This window comes from Abrus precatorius, unplaced genomic scaffold, assembly GCF_003935025.1.
Source record: "Abrus precatorius isolate BTA unplaced genomic scaffold, Abrus_2018 Scaffold5, whole genome shotgun sequence".
Taxonomy (NCBI): Eukaryota; Viridiplantae; Streptophyta; class Magnoliopsida; order Fabales; family Fabaceae; genus Abrus; species Abrus precatorius.
In genome coordinates this window covers 16,483,029-16,502,189 of record NW_020874395.1, presented here as the reverse complement: position 1 = coordinate 16,502,189, position 19,161 = coordinate 16,483,029, and the positions used below count along the sequence as shown (strand labels likewise).

Sequence of the window (19,161 nt, the reverse complement as noted above, 5' to 3'; positions counted from 1 at the left end):
ATTATAATAATAAAATGGAATTATATTTAATGAATATTTTTTTTCATTAAAATTTTACAATAATTGTTTAATTTGCATATTCAATATTTTTACATAATAATAAATGAGTACATAAATAATTATAATATTTTAAATCTAAATTAATTTTAATTATTATATTTATTTTCTATATATATATAATTTTTTCATAAGTTAGTCAGAATTATTCACCTTGTTAATTTTTCTTTCATATTCTAACATTTGTTTTTATATATATATCTTCAAGAGTTTAAAAGTTAGAGTTTAAAATGTTATAATTTTTTAGATATTTTTAATATTAAAATATTATATTATATTTATATATTATTAATTTATATTCTAACTATGTAATTTGTTAAAATTTTCGTTTGTAATAAAATTTTTATTTTTTTAATATTATTTTTAAAATAATCAATATCAAACATAGAGAATAGTGCTTTATAATAAAAAAAATTAAATTTTATAGGTAAAATGTAATTTTTATTTTTTAAAAATAATTTAATAAAAAATATAAACAAAGTCGTAGATATTTAATATATTTGATTTTTTTAAAAATTTATCATGACTAATAATTTAATTAAATCATCAAATATATAAACTATATATATATTTTTTAAAAATTTTAAATTGATAAATTATATATTATTTAATTTAAATTAATTTATTTGTAGATAATTTTATCATAATTTTTATTTAAAATAAAATTTTATTATTTTAAATATATTTTTTATAAATTATTTTAAAACATAGTAGTTTAATAAAAAAAAATATAAACAAACTTGCTCGGTTATGTTTACTAGTATATATTTAAAATTGGCTGCCGATTAGTATTTTATGATATATTTATTAAATGTAAGATATAATTAATTTATTACAAATACTTCATTAAAAGATAAAATATAAAAGATAAAATATAATTAATTGTTTTATTCATTATTTATAATATATTAAAGACTTTGGATAATTAAAAAAATTCATTTCCCAACAACAAAAATATATATATCCAACTAACACTGCCGTTCTTGACTTTTTTGACACCCTAGGCAAAATAGGAAATTAGGGCCCTTAAAAAAATTATAAAATATAATAAACAAAATAAAAGTATATATTAATAATTTTATTAAAATAATACTTTTTTTTAAGTGGCTATAATTTTTTTAAAAAAAATTATAAAAAATTATTTTTCATTCAAAAAACTCCTATGTTATAATTAACTACAAAAATACAAAAAATAATAAAAAAATAGATTTTACAAGCATTCTGAGATGCAAAATTATTAATGATAACATTTACATTAATATTTTTTAAAAATTCTTTATCGATTGATAAAATTGTGAGACTATTTAACGTATTTTGTGACATTGATGACTTTAGGTAAATTTTGATTAACTTTAACTTTAAAAAACTTCTTTCCGTTCATGATATAATCACTGGGACAGTAAAATAAATTATATAAATGATTAAAACATTTAGATAACAATCTGAAGATTTAACAAACTCAATAACTGTTTAATTTTTTTGGAGAAAACTAAAATTTTTCATGAGCTTTTAATGTTAAGAATAGTAAAATTTTGTAATTTAACAAAGTTTTGAGTTTTCAGAAGTCAATGAGTCAAACGTTTATAGCAAGTGAGATACGAGAAATTAAAAGGTCTTTTTTATTTTTTCTATTTTTTCTAACTGCAAACTATAAGAGCTGAAATTTTCTTTTTAAGTAAAAGTAGGATACAATTTTTACTTTGAGCCCTCTTTTAAGTTTGGACCTTAGGCGATCGCACCTCTAAACTACCCTCAAAACTGGGCCTGCCAACTATAAACAGGTTTAAGTAGAACAATTAATCAATCACTTAGTCTCCTAACACATGTAACAAGTATGCCTAATTCATGAAAATATCCTGAAATATATAATTTTCAAGAAAAATAAAAAACAAAAAGAGAGGGTAATTTGCTTAAAATAATGTATTTACATTTTATCATTTTTCTATGATATTCAAAATAATATATATTAAATATTAAAATTTTAGAAAAATTATAAAAACTTAAAATTCACAATTACTATTTGCAATTTTTGATACAAGAATAGAAAATCAGAGAATAAGCAGTTAAAAATTATTTTTTTAAAAATTAAAATTGTTAATAACATTTTTAAAATAATAAAATAAAAATTTATAATTTAGTATTTTTTTCATATGAAATTGTTTAAATTATTTATTTATTTATTTTGATTTAAAATTTGTCCCAGTTTACTTGCACTCAACCCACGTGCACGACAAATGTTCGAAACACTTGGAAGGAACCTCACCGCGAAAGCTGAGAATGGGAAGTTAGGGGCGGAAGTGCTTCCGCAGCGATGGGGAACAAACTCGCGCGCACGACGCAAGTTTCAGCTTCCGAATACTATCTACACGACTTGCCGTCTACCTATAATCTCGTTCTCAAGGAGGTTCTCGGTCGCGGTCGTTTCTTCAAATCGATTCAGTGCAAGCACGACGAGGGTTTGGTCCTCGTTAAGGTCTATTTCAAGCGTGGCGATTTCCTCGATCTCTCTGATTACGAACGCCGTCTCTCTCAGATCAAAGACATATTCAGCGCCATCGATGATCCTCACGTTTGGCCTTTTCAGGTTTCCAATATTTTTCATAGATTTTGAAATTAATTGATTATTCAATTTGAAAATGAATGTCAGTGAGTGTGACTCATTGCAGTTTTGGCAAGAAACTGATAAGGCGGCTTATCTTTTGAGGCAATATTTCTTCCATAATCTGCATGATCGATTAAGCACGCGTCCTTTTCTTAGTATCGTTGAGAAGAAATGGTTGGCTTTTCAGGTTCTATTTTCCTTTCGTTTGTTCAATTTAATTATGATTATAGTGTTTCATGGTTTTGAAATTTTGTTAATTTTCGGTTTGTGGGTAATGTGCAGTTGCTTTTAGCTGTAAAACAGTGTCATGAGAAGGGAGTGTGCCATGGTAAGTCTTTATTTAATTGAAGCATAGTAAGTGAAGTGGAAAATGCTCAATTAGTTGATGATGGCGTCTTCTGTTGTGATGGCTTCATTGGCAATCATTGATGTTGTTTGTGTAATTTTGTATTTTTTTAAAAGGTGATATTAAGTGTGAGAATGTGCTGGTTACGTCATCAAATTGGCTTTATCTTGCTGACTTTGCGTCTTTCAAACCAACTTACATTCCGTATGATGACCCATCGGATTTTTCGTTTTTCTTTGACACTGGTGGGAGAAGGCTATGTTATCTTGCACCTGAGGTTATCTCCTTTCCTTCTGTGTCTATTTGATTTGTTTTTGTTGTCTATAGCTTATTTCAATTTGTTGTACAACAATTGAGAAGCAATCCTGCATGTTATCTTTGTGAAACTATTGCAGATGATATTGCTGTGTTTTCTCTTTATTTTTTAATTAATGTCAGTTGTAGTAGGAAGATGCAAGTGGATTTGCTTACCAGTTAACCCTCAGTTTAAAGGCTTAATTTCGATTGCAAATTCAGCAACCGGCCTGATGGCTTGACTAAATTAATCTCTTATGCTGTGTACTTTTTTGTCATAGGCTTAAATATAGTATACATATGTGCTTTAGAATTGAAACTGAAGAGAACAAAAAATTTGTCATGATCTTAGAGGACCAATATCTAGACTCTGTTTTTTGTAGGTTTAACAATGTTGACCTTTATTGCAAAAAATCTGTCATTATCTTTTTTATTTGTTTGAAATAAAAAATGGAATTAGTGGGGAAAAATGTTAATCCTTGTAGTGTGCTACTAATGTGTTTTCTTGTTGGTCACTACCTGTTCTTACCTAACATGTTCACATTACTGACAGACTCTCTTTCTCTCTATTCATTTCTTTAATAAATTTTTTGGGGCTGTGGCATGTCAGAGATTTTATGAACATGGAGGGGAGATGCAGATGGGACAAGATACCCCCTTAAAGCCATACATGGATATATTTGCCGTTGGGTGAGCATTTTTTTGCTGCAAAAATCTTAATCTTGCTGAAGATGTTTTAGTTTTTCCATATTTCAGACTGCAAATTGAAATATTTATGTGCATAAAATTTACTTAACTGACATAACAATGGAGAAAAGAATTGATCCGCAGGAATTAAACTGATGTAGTTATGGTGATTGGTGACATAGTGGTGGTGTTTTATTCTGCTATTAATTTGATTATCATATAATTTATGTTTAACCTGAACACACTAGATCTGTTTTGTTGAAGCAGTAACTAGTGTGTTGTAGTAATGCCATGTTCTTAAACACTGTTTTATTGTTATTTGTTTTGTTCATTACTTTCTAAGTTGTAAATATCATTTTATTGCTTCAGGTGTGTAATTGCTGAACTTTTTCTTGAGGGGCAGCCACTATTTGAACTGTCTCAACTACTTGCTTATCGCAGAGGGCAATATGATCCAAGTCAACATCTTGAAAAAGTACTATGAGTGTGTGTTTGTGTGTTTTGTTTGGTCCCCCCATAGTCAAATCAGTTTCCATGGTCATGTCTTAGGCTTCAATATTTTAAACATTGTTCCTTATGAGTGCAGATACCAGATCTTGGAATCCGTAAGATGATACTGCACATGATTCAGTTAGAACCAGAGTCTAGATTTTCTGCTGAAAAATATCTGAAGGAATATGCTGCAGTTGTATTTCCAACCTATTTTTCACCATTTCTGCATGATTTTTACCGATGCTGGAGTCCTCTCCATTCTGATACAAGGGTATATGGCTTTGGTGAAATATTTTGAGGAATGCTTTGATGCTTTCTGTAACACTCACTTATTGTACCTTACTGCTGTGTGAAAAATATATGTAGGTTCTACTATGCCAAAGTGCTTTTCCAGAGATACTTAAACAAATGATGAACAAGAAATCATCTGGTGACACAGGTGTTAATTCTGGGGAAATTTTGGAAGAGATGGTTGCAAAAGAAAGTATGAGTTTCATGAAGGACTCACTGATGAAGACAGAGGACATAGGCAAAGGCTTAGTCCATGATCACTATGAACTTCTTGGTGGTATTAGTAGCCTACTGACGGATGCTAAAAGAAATAATAATTCATCATATGTAACAGGAAATGCACACAATTCAACCTTTCCTGAAAATCTAAAAAATTTGCAGTCTACTGGTAAGCTGCTTCAAACTATCTCCAATGCATTTCGAGGAAATGACCATCCCTTTCTGAAAAGTGTTACCATGAATGATTTAAATTCATTGATGTCTGAGTATGATAGTCAATCAGATACATTTGGAATGCCTTTTCTACCATTACCCAAGGATAGTATGAGATGTGAAGGCATGGTTTTGATTACTTCTTTGCTGTGCTCCTGCATACGCAATGTCAAGTTGCCTCACCTGAGGAGAGCAGCTGTACTCTTGTTGAAGGCTTCTGCCCTATATGTTGATGATGAAGATCGTTTGCAGCGTGTTATCCCATTTGTGATTGCAATGCTTTTGGATCCAGCAGCAATTGTGCGTTGTGCGGCTTTGGAGACTTTGTGTGACATTCTTCCCTTAGTGCGAGATTTTCCTCCTAGTGATGCAAAGATATTTCCTGAGTATATTCTTCCAATGCTTTCTATGCTTCCTGATGATCCAGAGGAAAGTGTGAGGATATGCTATGCCAGCAATATAGCTAAGCTGGCGCTGACTGCTTATGGATTCTTGATACACTCAATAAGCTTGAGTGAGGCAGGTGTCCTTGATGAATTGAGTTCACCACAGAAGCCATTGACATCATCCACTCAGACCTCTTCTGGAAGAATGAAGAGGATAAATAGTGATGTCCAACTTCTGCAGCTGAGGAAGTCTATTGCAGAGGTTGTCCAAGAACTTGTTATGGGGCCAAAGCAAACACCAAACATAAGGAGAGCACTTCTTCAGGATATTGGTAAACTATGCTACTTCTTTGGTGTGAGACAGAGTAATGACTCTCTCTTACCCATCCTCCCCGCTTTCTTAAATGATCGGGATGAGCAATTAAGGACAGTATTCTACGAAAAGATTGTTTATGTCTGCTTTTTTGTGGGCCAAAGAAGTGTAGAAGAATATTTATTGCCTTACATTGAGCAAGCTTTAAGTGACACAACAGAAGCTGTCATTGTTAAAGCATTAGAATGTTTGACTATTCTATGCAAAAGTGGGTTCTTCCGGAAGAGAATATTACTTCAAATGATAGAGCGAGCCTTTCCTTTATTGTGTTATCCTAGTGAATGGGTACGAAGATCAGTTGTCTGTTTCATTGCTGATAGCAGTAAGAGCTTGGGTGCTGTTGATTCTTATGTTTTCCTTGCTCCTGTTATACAGCCTTTCCTTCGCAGGCAACCTGTGTCTCTTGCTTCAGAGAAGGCTCTTTTGTCATGTTTAAAACCTCCAGTCTCAAGACCGGTTTTCTATGAAGTCTTGGAAAACTCGAGGAGTTCGGACATGTTAGAAAGACAGAGAAAAATATGGTATAGTTCATCACAATCTAAACTATGGGAGATGGATTTACTGAAAAAAGGAATTGATGAGTTGGACTCATTAAAAAACTGGACTGACAAGCAGCAAGACCCTGAGGTTCAACAAACTGTTGGCACTGCCCTCCAACAGCCAGGGCTAATTGATTGTGACAAAGCTGAGGCAAAATTGAGAGATATGGGGGCGTTCATGCATAACGATAGCAATATGGTGGGACATCGTGATACTCAATGCTTGGAGAAGTTACAGTTTTCAGGATTTATGTCACCACATTTTAGTGGTGTGAACAGTTTGACATACGAAAAGCCATCGGAAGGCATACCTTTGTACTCCTTCAGTGTGGACAGGCGGGGAACGGGAATCCCTCCTGCTGCATCTGATCCTCCACTACAAATGAATTCTCTAGGTGTTAGTTCATCTGCAATGCCTTGGGTTAATCCACTTAGTAAGTCCTTTAATTTGGCTAATTCGGTTCCGGCACCAAAGCTTTTCTCAGGTTCTTTTAGCATCAGCAATGGTTCTAAACAGTTCCATCGAGTGGTACATGAACCAGATGCCAGGGAAAATGAGACAGCCTATGTTAATAGCTCATTTCAAGATGCTGGATTATCTACTAATATTAAAGGTACTTCAATTGCTCTGGAAGATGCAACTGCCCAAACTGATCTGTCAGGATTTCCTTCTTTTGCTCGAGCATCCATGCCTGATTCTGGTTGGAGGCCTCGTGGGGTGTTGGTTGCACACCTCCAGGAGCACCGTTCAGCTGTCAATGACATAGCTATTTCTGCTGATCATAGCTTCTTTGTGAGTGCATCTGATGACTCTACAGTCAAGATTTGGGATTCCAGAAAGCTGGAAAAGGACATTTCATTTAGGTCAAAGCTAACTTATCACCTGGAGGGAAGCCGTGCATTGTGTGCATCAATGCTTCCAGGTTCTGCACAAGTTATAGTTGGAGCATCTGATGGGTTTATTCACATGTTTTCTGTTGATCATATCTCTAGAGGTCTAGGAAATGTTGTTGAGAAATACTCTGGTATTGCTGATATCACAAAGAAGGATGTCAAGGAAGGTGCCATACTCAACCTTTTGAATTGCCCTGTGGATAATTATACAATTATGTATAGCACCCAGAACTGTGGCATTCATCTGTGGGATACTAGGTCAAATTCCAATACTTGGACTCTAAAAGCTACACCTGAGGAGGGCTATGCATCTTCTCTGGCATCAGGGCCCTGTGGTAATTGGTTTGTATCGGGGTCATCCCGGGGTGTTATTACACTTTGGGATCTTAGGTTTCTTGTACCTGTGAATTCTTGGCAGTATTCTCTTGCTTGCCCAATAGAAAAGATGTGTCTCTTTCTTCCTCCTCCAAATGCTTCTTTGTCTTCAACTGCTAGGCCCCTTGTTTATGTGGCTGCTGGTTGCAATGAAGTTTCTCTCTGGAATGCAGAGAATGCTAACTGCCACCAGGTACAAGGTTACTTTTTTTTTCAATTTGTTGACAATGACAACTAAAAGCCTATATGTACTGGATCAAAACACACTACCAACAAATATTCCAGCTAAGTTCCAGTTTCTATTTATCCAGAGAAGATATGGTTTTCTATTGAAGTCTACCATCTTGTTTTTATCGATATTCACTTGTACTGGGAGTGTTGTGTAACATGATTTATAATGATCTGGTCCCATCATGCTTTTTGTATGAGCCTGTACCCAGATTACTTATAAGTTATAACCATATTGAATCACATGTAAAATTTCTTATTTATTTTATTTTATGATTGTCTTGTACAATTAACAAGTCTTCTTGTAGGTCCTACGGATGGCCAATTATGACAGTGATGCAGAGATGTCTGATCTGCCTTGGGCCTTGGCTAAACCTTCAAGTAAGCCAACTTCTCAGTCAGATCTAAGACGAAATGTTAATTGCAAGTATGGAGTTGATGAGCTAAATGAACCTCCTCCTCGTCTTCCGGGTATTCGTTCTCTACTTCCCTTGCCAGGGGGTGATTTATTGACTGGGGGCACTGATTTGAAGATACGTCGGTGGGATCATTACAGGTCTTGTGTTGAACTTCAATCTTGTTTACTTGTTTTTCTTGTGATCATGGTCTAATTGTTTTTACCTGTGTTCTTTTGTCGCAGACCTGACAGAAGTTACTGTATCTGTGGACCAAGCTTAAAAGGAGTAGGAAATGATGATTTTTATGAAACAAAATCTAGTTTTGGGGTGCAAGTTGTACAGGTAATTTATGTTTCAGTAGATAGTGCATTCAAGCTTTTTATTTCTTGTGTGTATGAATATTTTGTTTGAGGGGGAAGGTTCTCAATAAGCCTGGATTTATGGTTTGTACGGCTGAATAAAATATAGGTGTGTATACTTCAACTATCCTTGAGATATGACCTAGGTAGTATACTTTTGGTTGGTTCAGCTCTACCGTCCTTATTTTTCTTCTCTTTATGTTCTGTCTAAACTGCCAAGGATCAGCTAATGATTTTTGCGGAACAAATCAATAAATAAGAAATACCCAACTTCCCTTTTGATAAATATTTGCTATAATAAATAGTTTTCATGGATACTGTATTTTTTCTTGTTCAAGTTTTGGGGGTTTTTCATGGATACCCAGCTTCCCTTTTGATAAATACTGTTTTAATGAACAGCTTATGACTCTCATAAATTCTTTTCGGCTTATTTCATTTAGTTTCTAGTATTATAACTTATCATAATAAGCTTTTTTTAACTTATTCAATTAATTTGCATGATTAAATTTATATTGTAAATCCTTATATAAGATCTTATTGAAATAAGTGCTTAATAAGTTGTATTTTCAAATACACCCTTAGTTAGTCTCTTCCTTCACACTTTTCTCTTTACTTTAAAAAACTTTGAAAAATGGTGTGAATGATTTGTTCTGAATCAAATTTAGAGAGGTTATTTCTGAATCATGTATCCCTTGTAGAAGGTTTTTCTTTTCTGAAACAATGTAGAGGAGGTGAACAAGGGGTTCAAAGTCTACTGAGAGGTCCACTAGAGAAATCAAAAATTGTTGAAGAAAAAACCAAGATATTTTCTTTGTTCTTTCCAAGTGATCCGAAAATAAAGAAATAATTAATATATTTAAGATAAGTATGTATTTACCAAATACCATATCAATCCATCTGATTTCATCATCTGTGGGAGACTGGGATGTGATATGACTCCGGAGGATGAGCTAGATGGTTCAAATAAGATTTCATTTGGAATTGGCTGCAAGAGAAAATCAATGATTTGGATAGGATGATAGGTTAATGCATAGGCGATGAGCTTTTACATTCTTCAACAAATTCTGAATTTTGTAATGGCTGAATCTCTGTTATCCTTGTCAATGTTTTACGTGTTAAATTTATTCTGCCGTCTGAATGCTGTTAGATATTGTAACTTGTTTTGAAATATAGGCAACTGGAATTTTACTTTTTACTCTTATAAACAGGAGACAAAAAGACGTCCTCTCCCCACTAAGCTGACAGTAAAGGCAATTCTTTCAGCCGCTGCCACTGATTCTGCTGGTTGCCATCGTGACTCTATTGTATCTTTGGCTTCTATCAAGTTAAACCAGAGACTCTTACTTTCAAGTGGAAGAGATGGGGGCATCAAGGTTTGGAAGTAAATTACTAAAGTGCATCGTGGCATTATTGTACATAAGTAGTGTCAAATCCTAGTGTAGTTAGAATTGTAAATGAGTGATAGGAACTAACCCACCAGGTCTTCATTAAAGCCAACCCTCAATACTCTCCGATTTTTGTGTACCCTCGATATGTACCTCAGTTTTTTTAGTACGAAATTAGATTAATATAATTAGTAGTTCCATATCTTTCATTGACAATCCCTTGAATGTTTATGGCACAAATAGTAGGTGGATTACGTCTGTAGACTCTGTTCTGAACAAGCAGATTCCATCTAACAATTGAATACGTGTGTTCAGTAGGATATTTGTTGATATAATCTACTACCATTTTCCGTGAAAATTTATTTTGGGTTTTGGATATATTTTAGACCAACCGCTGTTTCTTTGAAGTTGTCTTCTTGTCTGGCCCTGCCAGTGGTCTTATAGACACTGTTTGATTTAATCTATTAGTTTTATGATGTTCGAGTCTCGTGGTTCCAATTAATCAGTTGTCATCTATCGTTTCATCTGATGATTAATATAACCAACAATAATTTCTCCCACATCTTGGATCATGGGTCTATTTGTTTCTTCGTTTCCAATGGAGGTTGAGAGACCGTATATAATTTTTCCTTTGGAAAAGTTAAATTTACGTATCTTGGAATCCTGTTAAAATGTCTTGGAAGTCCTGCTCACGGGATTTCAGTTTCCTGAGTTGTGTTTCAATCTGTTTTGAGCTGTAGGCACTAACATGTCAGCCTCCTGAGTAAGGCGACAAGCAAAAGTGGCTTGAAATCTTAATTTGGGATCAAGATTACAATCTGAGACAGTTACACAACCTCCGCATATTTAAATTGTAAACAATTTTTCTCACGTGTGTACACAACATGCACGTTAATGAAAATTTTATAATTGGCGTATGGACTTTATTGCACGTCTTTAGGCATGAAAAATTAATAAATACTGCACATCAAATATCTCATGCTTCATTTTTCTCTTTTTTTTATCTCCTTCATAAACGGCCCAATTTTGTTTTGTGTTGTTATGTGTCACCAAATATTTATACTTTCTATCAAAAGTAAAAAAACGAAATTTGTGAACTTTCGACCTTAAAAAACCAAATTTTTATACTTAAACAATTTCTCCTTTAAATACGATGATATAACCTTGTACGGGCAATGAAAAATAATAATTGTGTTTGGAACACGGATGAAAAAGACCCAATTTGTGTCAAGATTTATTTCAAGAATTCATATGTTGGCTAATTATTACAGAAGAGTGACAGCCTTTGTATAATGCATGAAAAATTACCTTGCAACTAATCATTCAAATTGCAAAGTACATTTGACAGATGAGAGGATGAGAGAATCCTAAATAGTGCTCCTTTTGAGTTATGAAAGATTTGTGAACCGTCACACATATACCTATTTATTCTCATGGACATGTAAGTTATCATCTATAGAAAATGTACAAGTAAATTGATATTCATGTTAGTTGACCGATGAGAACTAGCGAGGCATGTATGATGACTCTTGAGACTCTCCAAACTTCGTGTTGAACATGATGCCATGATTCTACAGTATTTAGATTTTTGGCCATTTTAACAGCATCGTCAATTCCAGGGAAAGATTGAGACCCATGGTCATTATGTTTTGATGGTCCATATATCTGAAAAATGGGGCAAAAGGGTCAATTTTTGTCCATTTTTTCAACTTCAACAAAAAGTTTCCCTAGTAGATAAGAAAGGGAATATATGGTCAAATTTTGTCCATTTTTTCTTTTCCTTCAGTGTCATCTTTAGTAACAACCTTGGTTTATGTCAAAACATTTTCATTTAACCCAGGTTAGACTCTAAAGTGACTTTCCCTCGTAATCTTTACTAACATTGGTTACATTATAAGAATATAATTGGCTTGTTTAGAAGAGCTTATGTACAACTTATTGAAACAATTTTTTATTCTCATTAGCTTTTTTTAGCTAATTTAATAAGTTTCTTAGTATTATCAAAAAATTGTGTTCAGCTTATCTCCACGAGCTTCATAGTTAAATTCACAGCATATGTCATCATTTAAAAAGAACTTATTGAATAAGCAATTAATAAAGCTATGTATCCAAATGCAGCCAATGTCATAAACCAAAGGAAGAATGTGACTTGAAAATGACTTCTCAACTGTTGGTACCCAAAAAAAGAAAAGAAAACTTACCAAATGCTTATACCATGACATTCCAAAGAGGCCATCTCTGTCAGTGAATGCACGCTCAGCCATCATTAATCTATCATTTAGCTCTCTCACTTTCAAGTGGTCCTTCTTCCACGTTGTCCAACCTTTTCTTGCACCTATTTCCTAAAGAATCACATTTCAATGTTTTACACTTCTCCCCCCTCAAAAAAATTAGAAGAAAAAAGGGAACCATTATGCTATTTGCTATTTAAGAATTATGGTCTCAAGACATTCAAGAGATACCTTTATCTGGTTATTTATCTTGATTGCAGCTTTCTCAAGCTCCTTGATAGACTTGAATATAGGTAACAAATTTATGTCTTTATTTGAAATCTCATCCTCCAGTTTCTCCGTGCTAAGCTGTGATTTAGACATATAGTGTTGTAAGTATCTTTCATGCTCTCAAATTCAGTGAGAATAGTCTGTGTGTAAAATTACATTAAATCACTATCTCATGTGGGCACACCTGGAGCTCCTTAGCATAGGATATATAGTCAAAAGGTAAGAATTCTTCATCTGCTAACCAAAGTGCTACTTGACCCCAAACACTTGCCGCTGTTTTCCACAACATAAGCAATAATTCGGATAAATGAATTAAGATCTGTGCTAGTTATACGCTTGCACTTTGATTTAATTAAGGCTTACAGTGAAACATAGTAACAAAAATTTCTCTTTTGTAACTCTCGGTGTGCACGTTGTGTCTACCTATTGTGGAAAATTTAACATGTTGAAATTTACTTTGTATCTTACATACCTATGATAAGGAAGTTCTTGTATCATACTCTTAATAATTTTCAAATAAACTGAAGATATAAAACTAGAGTAGAGCTTTAGTTCATTTTGAAGCCTCTAGAATCAACTCTACTGTGATAGAAACTGTAAAAGAAATTTATGTGCCCAACCTGCAACATGCCTTTGAAACATAGGATCACCAAATTTTTTCATCCAGATGAAATCATCATACAGTGAGTGGTATACCGGGAATGCTGCAGTATCAGAAAAAAGGGGTTTCAAACTTTCAATGTCCACTCATTGATGACAAAATGTAACTTGTATGTGTCTCAGCCTGAGTTTACTTGTGTTGTTGAACATATTACTCAGCTGGATTAAAGCGAGTATATAAGGATGTATCCATCCTTGATTTAATTTAAAGTGCATTGTGAGCTCAATCCACTAAATTCAAGAATAGATATATCATATATCTCTACTTGCTAACTTTAGAGGTATATTTTTTCTACCCAGTGTATATAATTCAAGTGTAATTTTTCAAATGATAAGCCTTCTCAAATTCTGTCTCATCCTAGCTTGAGAATTGTTGTTCAGAAATCTAAGGAATTTGAATTTATATTTTCAGTACAATGACTTCTTCCTTTCTTTTTGTTTATGATAGATAATTTATTACTTGCTTTACAAAAAGAACAATGAGATGTATGGCAGAAATCAGATTATTGATATATCTGCATCATTAATAATTAAAAGAATGATTTTTGTCTCTTACCCCCTCCAAAGTCTATGTCAGCTGCCGGAATTCCCACATGATGCAAAAATGATGCATAATCTGATCCTCCACCTCCTAACCTTCCGAGCTTTCATCATAGATAAATAGTTTATGAGCATATAGAAAGATATTCAGATTATACAACTGTTCTGAAGTTTAATCCCCACATGTATCAAAATAAAAGTTTAGTCCCCACCCCCAATTGGCTAATTTGTTAAAATTAAAAGCAAATTGATAGTTTCTACACTGCATTGATGATTTTGGTCTTCCCTAAGTCTCGATATCTAATTGGATTTAAACCATAAAGATGTAAACAATTGCAATATGCTTACCAGAGGGGAACTGCCAGAATTACCAGTCCAAGATTCATAAATGCTCTGAGATGAGTTATCTGGGTCTTTGACCTACAAAAGAATCAATACTAAAAAAAAAGTGGTTCGTGGCACCATCATGTATCTTCTTCCCCTGATCATGTACAAAAGGGCTTATTCCACTATTTTTGGTTCAACTTGGTGATACCTGCTGAGTTGCTCTTTTGATCAATTCATCAAGTTGTGGAGTAGCACGGGCAGAGAACCCTGGTCCACCTACTGCACAATCGGCATTCAAGTAAGCAACAGCCCTTGAAGCAAGGATTTCTCTGTTCTCTTCTACCCATTCAGTTGATCCTATCTGAAGCGAATGATAACTTGACATCAAACTTTCATGCGGCATACACCTCTATGTGTAAGAAAGAGAGACAAAAGAGAGGCAGAGAGAGAATTACAAGGCCATATTCCTCAGCATCCCAATTGCATAAGATAATTGTTCTCCTTGGTCTCCACCCTCTTTTCTGAAGCTTCCCCATTCTTTGCGCAATCTGAGTTTCAGGAGACATGTCACTTGTGCCATAAGGTCCATTTTTTCTCAATGGTTTGGCATGAATACACAAAACAATGCCTACAAACAAAGCCATTTTTACCTCAAGTAGAGCTGCAGTGCCACTATTGGGATCAACTGCTCCAAATGTCCATGCATCCCTATGGTTACCTATTATGACAAATCTACAAGCAATTGCAACAGTGACTAAATCAAGAATTCAAGCAAAAATATTGTGAAAATTTCCTAAGTTCTCAATCTTAGGTACATCACATCTCATTCCTATGTCATCAATTTTTGCGTACCGGTCAGGCTCTTCTGCTCCTTCAATCACACCAATAACATTCTGAATTGTGGTTATAACCTCCTGCCCCTGAAAACCAACATCCAAAAATCCACTTAGCAAAGTCTCCTTCTTGTTTAACCAATCAACGACCACTGAAGTGTCTTTTGTGTGAGGCATTTTCACAAGCCTATAATTGACAATAATATGAAATTAAAAAGAAAAATGAAAAGAAGTTAAAGCTAACAAATTTAACTGAAACTTCCCCTAGTTAGTTAAGATAAAAATACCATGTAACTAAGGTTGAGAATCCCTGGTCCTGGTCCAACCCTGTAAATAAGATCATCTTTACTTCCCTGCCAATCATCCTCAGCAACTGGGCCACCAATTGACCTCATTATCTTCTCACCATCTCTTGCTGACACAGGCAATGAAGGTATGAGAGGAACATCACCTTCCATCTCCACCTCATCCTTGTTCAGCCTCTCACACTCACCACCACTTGCCCAACCAGGAGTTGTGGGATCACCAACCCCACCATACACTGTCCCCACCTGAACCCCACTTGGTGGCAACCACTTATCATCAGGGAACCACTTTGCACCACCATAGTCCTTCCTATCTGAAAATATCACCACCCCAACCGCACCTGCATCATAAGCATTCTTCACAATGTCCCCTCTATAGATTTTCCCATACCTTGCCAATACAACAGTGCCTGAAACATTCACACCTTTTTTCTCCAGTGTCATGAAGTCCTCCACTCTTCCATAGTTCACATAACACACAGGCCCAGTGGCAGTTCCTGACTTGGCATACGCATGAAACGTGGGAACAACCTCGTCCACCACGTCAGCATAAGGATCACCCTCGTAGGTTTCTTCTTTTAGAGTGAAGGTTGTGGGTGGTTGTGGTGGTGGGTTTGTTAAGACCAAGGAACGTGATAAAGGATATGCGAGAGCAACCTCGTATGATGCTACATGGGATGGTATGTTTGAAGAGGTGAAGACTGAGATAACATATGATGCAGCCTCATGATTGGCTTCAGAACCTGCGATGTGGGGTCTGCGTGTTAGAGTTTGGAGGTGGTGTGATACGGATGCATTGTCTGATAGAGAATTGGATACGAAGAGTGAGTGATAGGTAGATTTTGGGGTTGGTGTAATCACAAGTAGCAAGTAAGAGGTGGCTATGGCTATTAAGGTGGTGGTTGTGCTTGTTTTGATCATGGCACACTAATGAATTCTACTACTTCCTTCTCTTTGGATAGTTTTTCTTTTGTTTATTTATTTGAAGGCACTTTAGCTTGAGGAGGTTTCTTGGCTTCTCTTGGTGTCTATGGTTTGGCCTATTTGTGTGTGTGTGTGTGTGTTGAGAGAGAGATTGTTAGGGTGTATTTTATTTTGTGGACCAATGATATCTCCTTTGCAACAGCCAGAAAATAATTCTTGGAGGCTGAAGTGAGTTTTGTTTCTGTCAATGAAGTCTTTTTCATACATACGATAAAAGTTGAACCATAGTTAACATATGTTTTAGAATACTGAGTTATGTACTAACTATAGCAGATTTTATTAGTTATGGTGTGTATGGTTTTTGTGTATTTTGCACTCATTGATAACAAAACCAGGTGTAAAGTCACCCGTTAGTTTGGTTAAGAAATTTATCACATCAAGTGTCATTGGATGCTTTAATCATTGTCATATATAATATGGATGAAATCAAAGAGTTAGCCATTTTTCTGAAGTATTATTATTACCGTCACCATCATCATCATAATCATCAATATTTGTTGCTTCTGTTAGTCTGGTTCCCACGCTGCCTTACTATATGTGGCTTTCTCCTGAATGAAATGAATACTGACCTTTAATTTGTTATCAGGAAGTTCTATATTTCAACATGGAGAAGATGGCAACAAATTCCAAAGATTTCCAATAAAAATAGAAAGCTACACATTTGGGAGGATTCCCACATTAAATCGAAACATTAAAATATAAGAAAAGTGTTACTGCTTCCCCACCTCTAAGTATATATCATTTGTACGGAATTTACAGTAATTGCAACAACCCCAAATATAAAATTTAGGCGCAATAGCATTCTTCTCCAATTAAAATTGAAATTTTACCCAATTACGGAACTAGTGCAATAAAGGTTATCATTAAGAGGTTAGTATATGCTATTCAGATCAAACTCTAATCTTAACTAAAATAACAGTACTAAAAATATTTATAATATGACAAAGTAAGTCTCATCAAGTGTCTTTATGAGTTATGACTCCGCAACTTGCAATATTTTAATTCTCACACAGTGAACTCTTCAATTTGTTTTGTTTTCCGTATCTATAATTGAAAGTTGTGACTCGCTGATGTCTCGACAATGACTTCTTTTTTTGGATTGAGTAATTTAAAATTATTTGGTTATATGAATTTAGATAGTATTTTTTTTAAAATACTGTAAAATTTAAATTAGATAATTTGTATGTCAAATGTAAAGAATTTCAAATGAATTATCTTTAAAAAAATTTAAAAATTTGTCTCACATATTTAACTTTTTGAATTTATCATTCATAGCTTCTTTCATACCTGACTTAACTCTAAGTATTTTTTTTATTATTAATTTTATTTTTTTAAAATTTTAAAATTCTCTCTTCAATACCAATTCACTAATTATTGATATTGTGTTACATTACATATCATTATTTTTTTTCTTCTACTTTTTATATACATTATTATAAAATTAAATATAAATATAAAGGAAACACAGTTTTGTGGTATGAACAACATTTTTCCATTGCATATAGAATCCAATACATGTGAAAAAATGAGGAGGCTCATTCTATGATTACTATTCATGAATCACAACCATAAACTAATTTAATAGAATTAATTTTCATTTTGATTCTCAAGATGTTACACTAGTTATTGATAAATAGAAGTTATCATTTTGTTTTTTGAAAGATGAATATGTCGATAAAAAGATTAAATTGATTGATGTTTTTTTAGAGCAAAAATAATAATTTTCATCTTTTAAAAGTTAATATGGTTAATGTTGAATGTTTGAAGAACTAAGATGATGTATTTGTTTGGTCAACTAAAATTATATTTTGTACAAATCTCATGTTGCATTAATCACGGAATTAAATGTGTACTGTGTAGGGCTAGCTAGAATGTATTTCTAAGCCCAACCCGAACTCCAAAAAACTCTTCTGAGCCCATCCTAGCCAAGAAGGAGTAGTTGGACCAAACACCAAAAGGGGCAGTAGCTATTGGTCTCAACTCTCAATCAATAGCATGATCTTTCAACTGGAGACTTTTTTTTATACAAATGGTGCATTTTCGTTTGTAAATTTTGTCAACTTTTAAAATTTAATTATCGTATTGGAGTAAAATTGAGGATATCTTAGCATCATTTTTGTCTAGACAATATGTGTTTGTCATAAGAGGTCAGATAGGATTACTATATATCATCATAAAAGTTTTCTCTTAGGATATTTAATTTAGCTATAATTACACAGGACTTAAACTTAAAAACATTAATTAAACTGGAATAACCTTATGCTAATTGATTACATGTTTGGTTTTCTATGCACCATTTGATAGACGCATCAAAATGAATCAAACATAATTTATGTTTGGTGTTCTGTTCTTCCTTATTCGTGTACTAAATATTATCTTAAGACTCACAGGTCATTAGATTTTTTAAATTTTAATTAATGGTAGAAATATAATCTACTCACAGATATAATTTTCTTAATTAAAAAATAACAAATCTACACACATTAATTAATTTTAGTTGATGTGTTTCTTAAACTAGAGGGAATATAAGTAGAACGTCATATTTCAAATTTAATGTACAAAAAAAAAACATCTACATAAAAGTTTTATTTATGAATATAGTACAATGTAATTTTTCTTATTTTTTCTAAAGAGAACCGAAAATGATCAAGCAAGAGAAAACACTGAAGCAGAGGACTAAGGATGAACTCAACATAGCAGTACACAGAATCTGCCTAAAGAAAAATAGTATCTCCACAGAACAAAAGCATAAAGAGGGAACAAGAGGAAGATTGAACAAATTCAAGTTTTGTCTTGGTGCAGGTTCTTTCACATCACTAGAGTTATGACTTTGGCCTAAGGCCATTGGCATTGTTGCTTCTGCCAAAGTCCAT

General features: G+C 33.6%; 2 protein-coding genes across 4 annotated transcripts; one reads left to right on the top strand and one right to left on the bottom strand.

Annotated features, from left to right (window-relative positions):
- Positions 1 to 2,306: 2,306 nt before the first annotated feature.
- LOC113867189 (serine/threonine-protein kinase VPS15) lies at positions 2,307 to 10,685 on the top strand. Of its 2 annotated transcripts, XM_027502306.1 has the most exons (11): positions 2,307 to 2,641; positions 2,724 to 2,846; positions 2,942 to 2,987; positions 3,122 to 3,282; positions 3,910 to 3,989; positions 4,356 to 4,461; positions 4,573 to 4,749; positions 4,845 to 7,961; positions 8,305 to 8,552; positions 8,637 to 8,736; positions 9,962 to 10,685. In XM_027502306.1, the coding sequence occupies exons 1-11, from the start codon at positions 2,369 to 2,371 to the stop codon at positions 10,136 to 10,138; spliced, it is 4,608 nt and encodes a 1,535-aa protein (XP_027358107.1). In that variant the 5' UTR covers positions 2,307 to 2,368; the 3' UTR covers positions 10,139 to 10,685. The 2 variants fall into 2 exon arrangements, with proteins under 2 accessions (XP_027358107.1, XP_027358108.1); XM_027502307.1 differs by lacking the exons at positions 2,307 to 2,641; positions 2,724 to 2,846; positions 2,942 to 2,987 and adding an exon at positions 2,895 to 2,898 and having other exon boundaries at positions 9,962 to 10,526.
- Positions 10,686 to 11,348: 663 nt separating this feature from the next.
- On the bottom strand, positions 11,349 to 16,355 carry LOC113867562 (probable glutamate carboxypeptidase LAMP1). Of its 2 annotated transcripts, XM_027502953.1 has the most exons (13): positions 15,287 to 16,355; positions 15,019 to 15,086; positions 14,817 to 14,898; positions 14,622 to 14,714; positions 14,375 to 14,527; positions 14,188 to 14,259; positions 13,856 to 13,943; positions 13,260 to 13,343; positions 12,824 to 12,912; positions 12,601 to 12,717; positions 12,340 to 12,480; positions 11,584 to 11,803; positions 11,381 to 11,453 (listed from the first exon to the last, which is right to left on the bottom strand). In XM_027502953.1, exons 1-12 carry the CDS (start codon positions 16,223 to 16,225, stop codon positions 11,621 to 11,623), a joined length of 2,109 nt encoding a protein of 702 aa, XP_027358754.1. In that variant the 5' UTR covers positions 16,226 to 16,355; the 3' UTR covers positions 11,381 to 11,453; positions 11,584 to 11,620. The 2 variants fall into 2 exon arrangements, with proteins under 2 accessions (XP_027358753.1, XP_027358754.1); XM_027502952.1 differs by having other exon boundaries at positions 11,349 to 11,803.
- Positions 16,356 to 19,161: the final 2,806 nt, after the last annotated feature.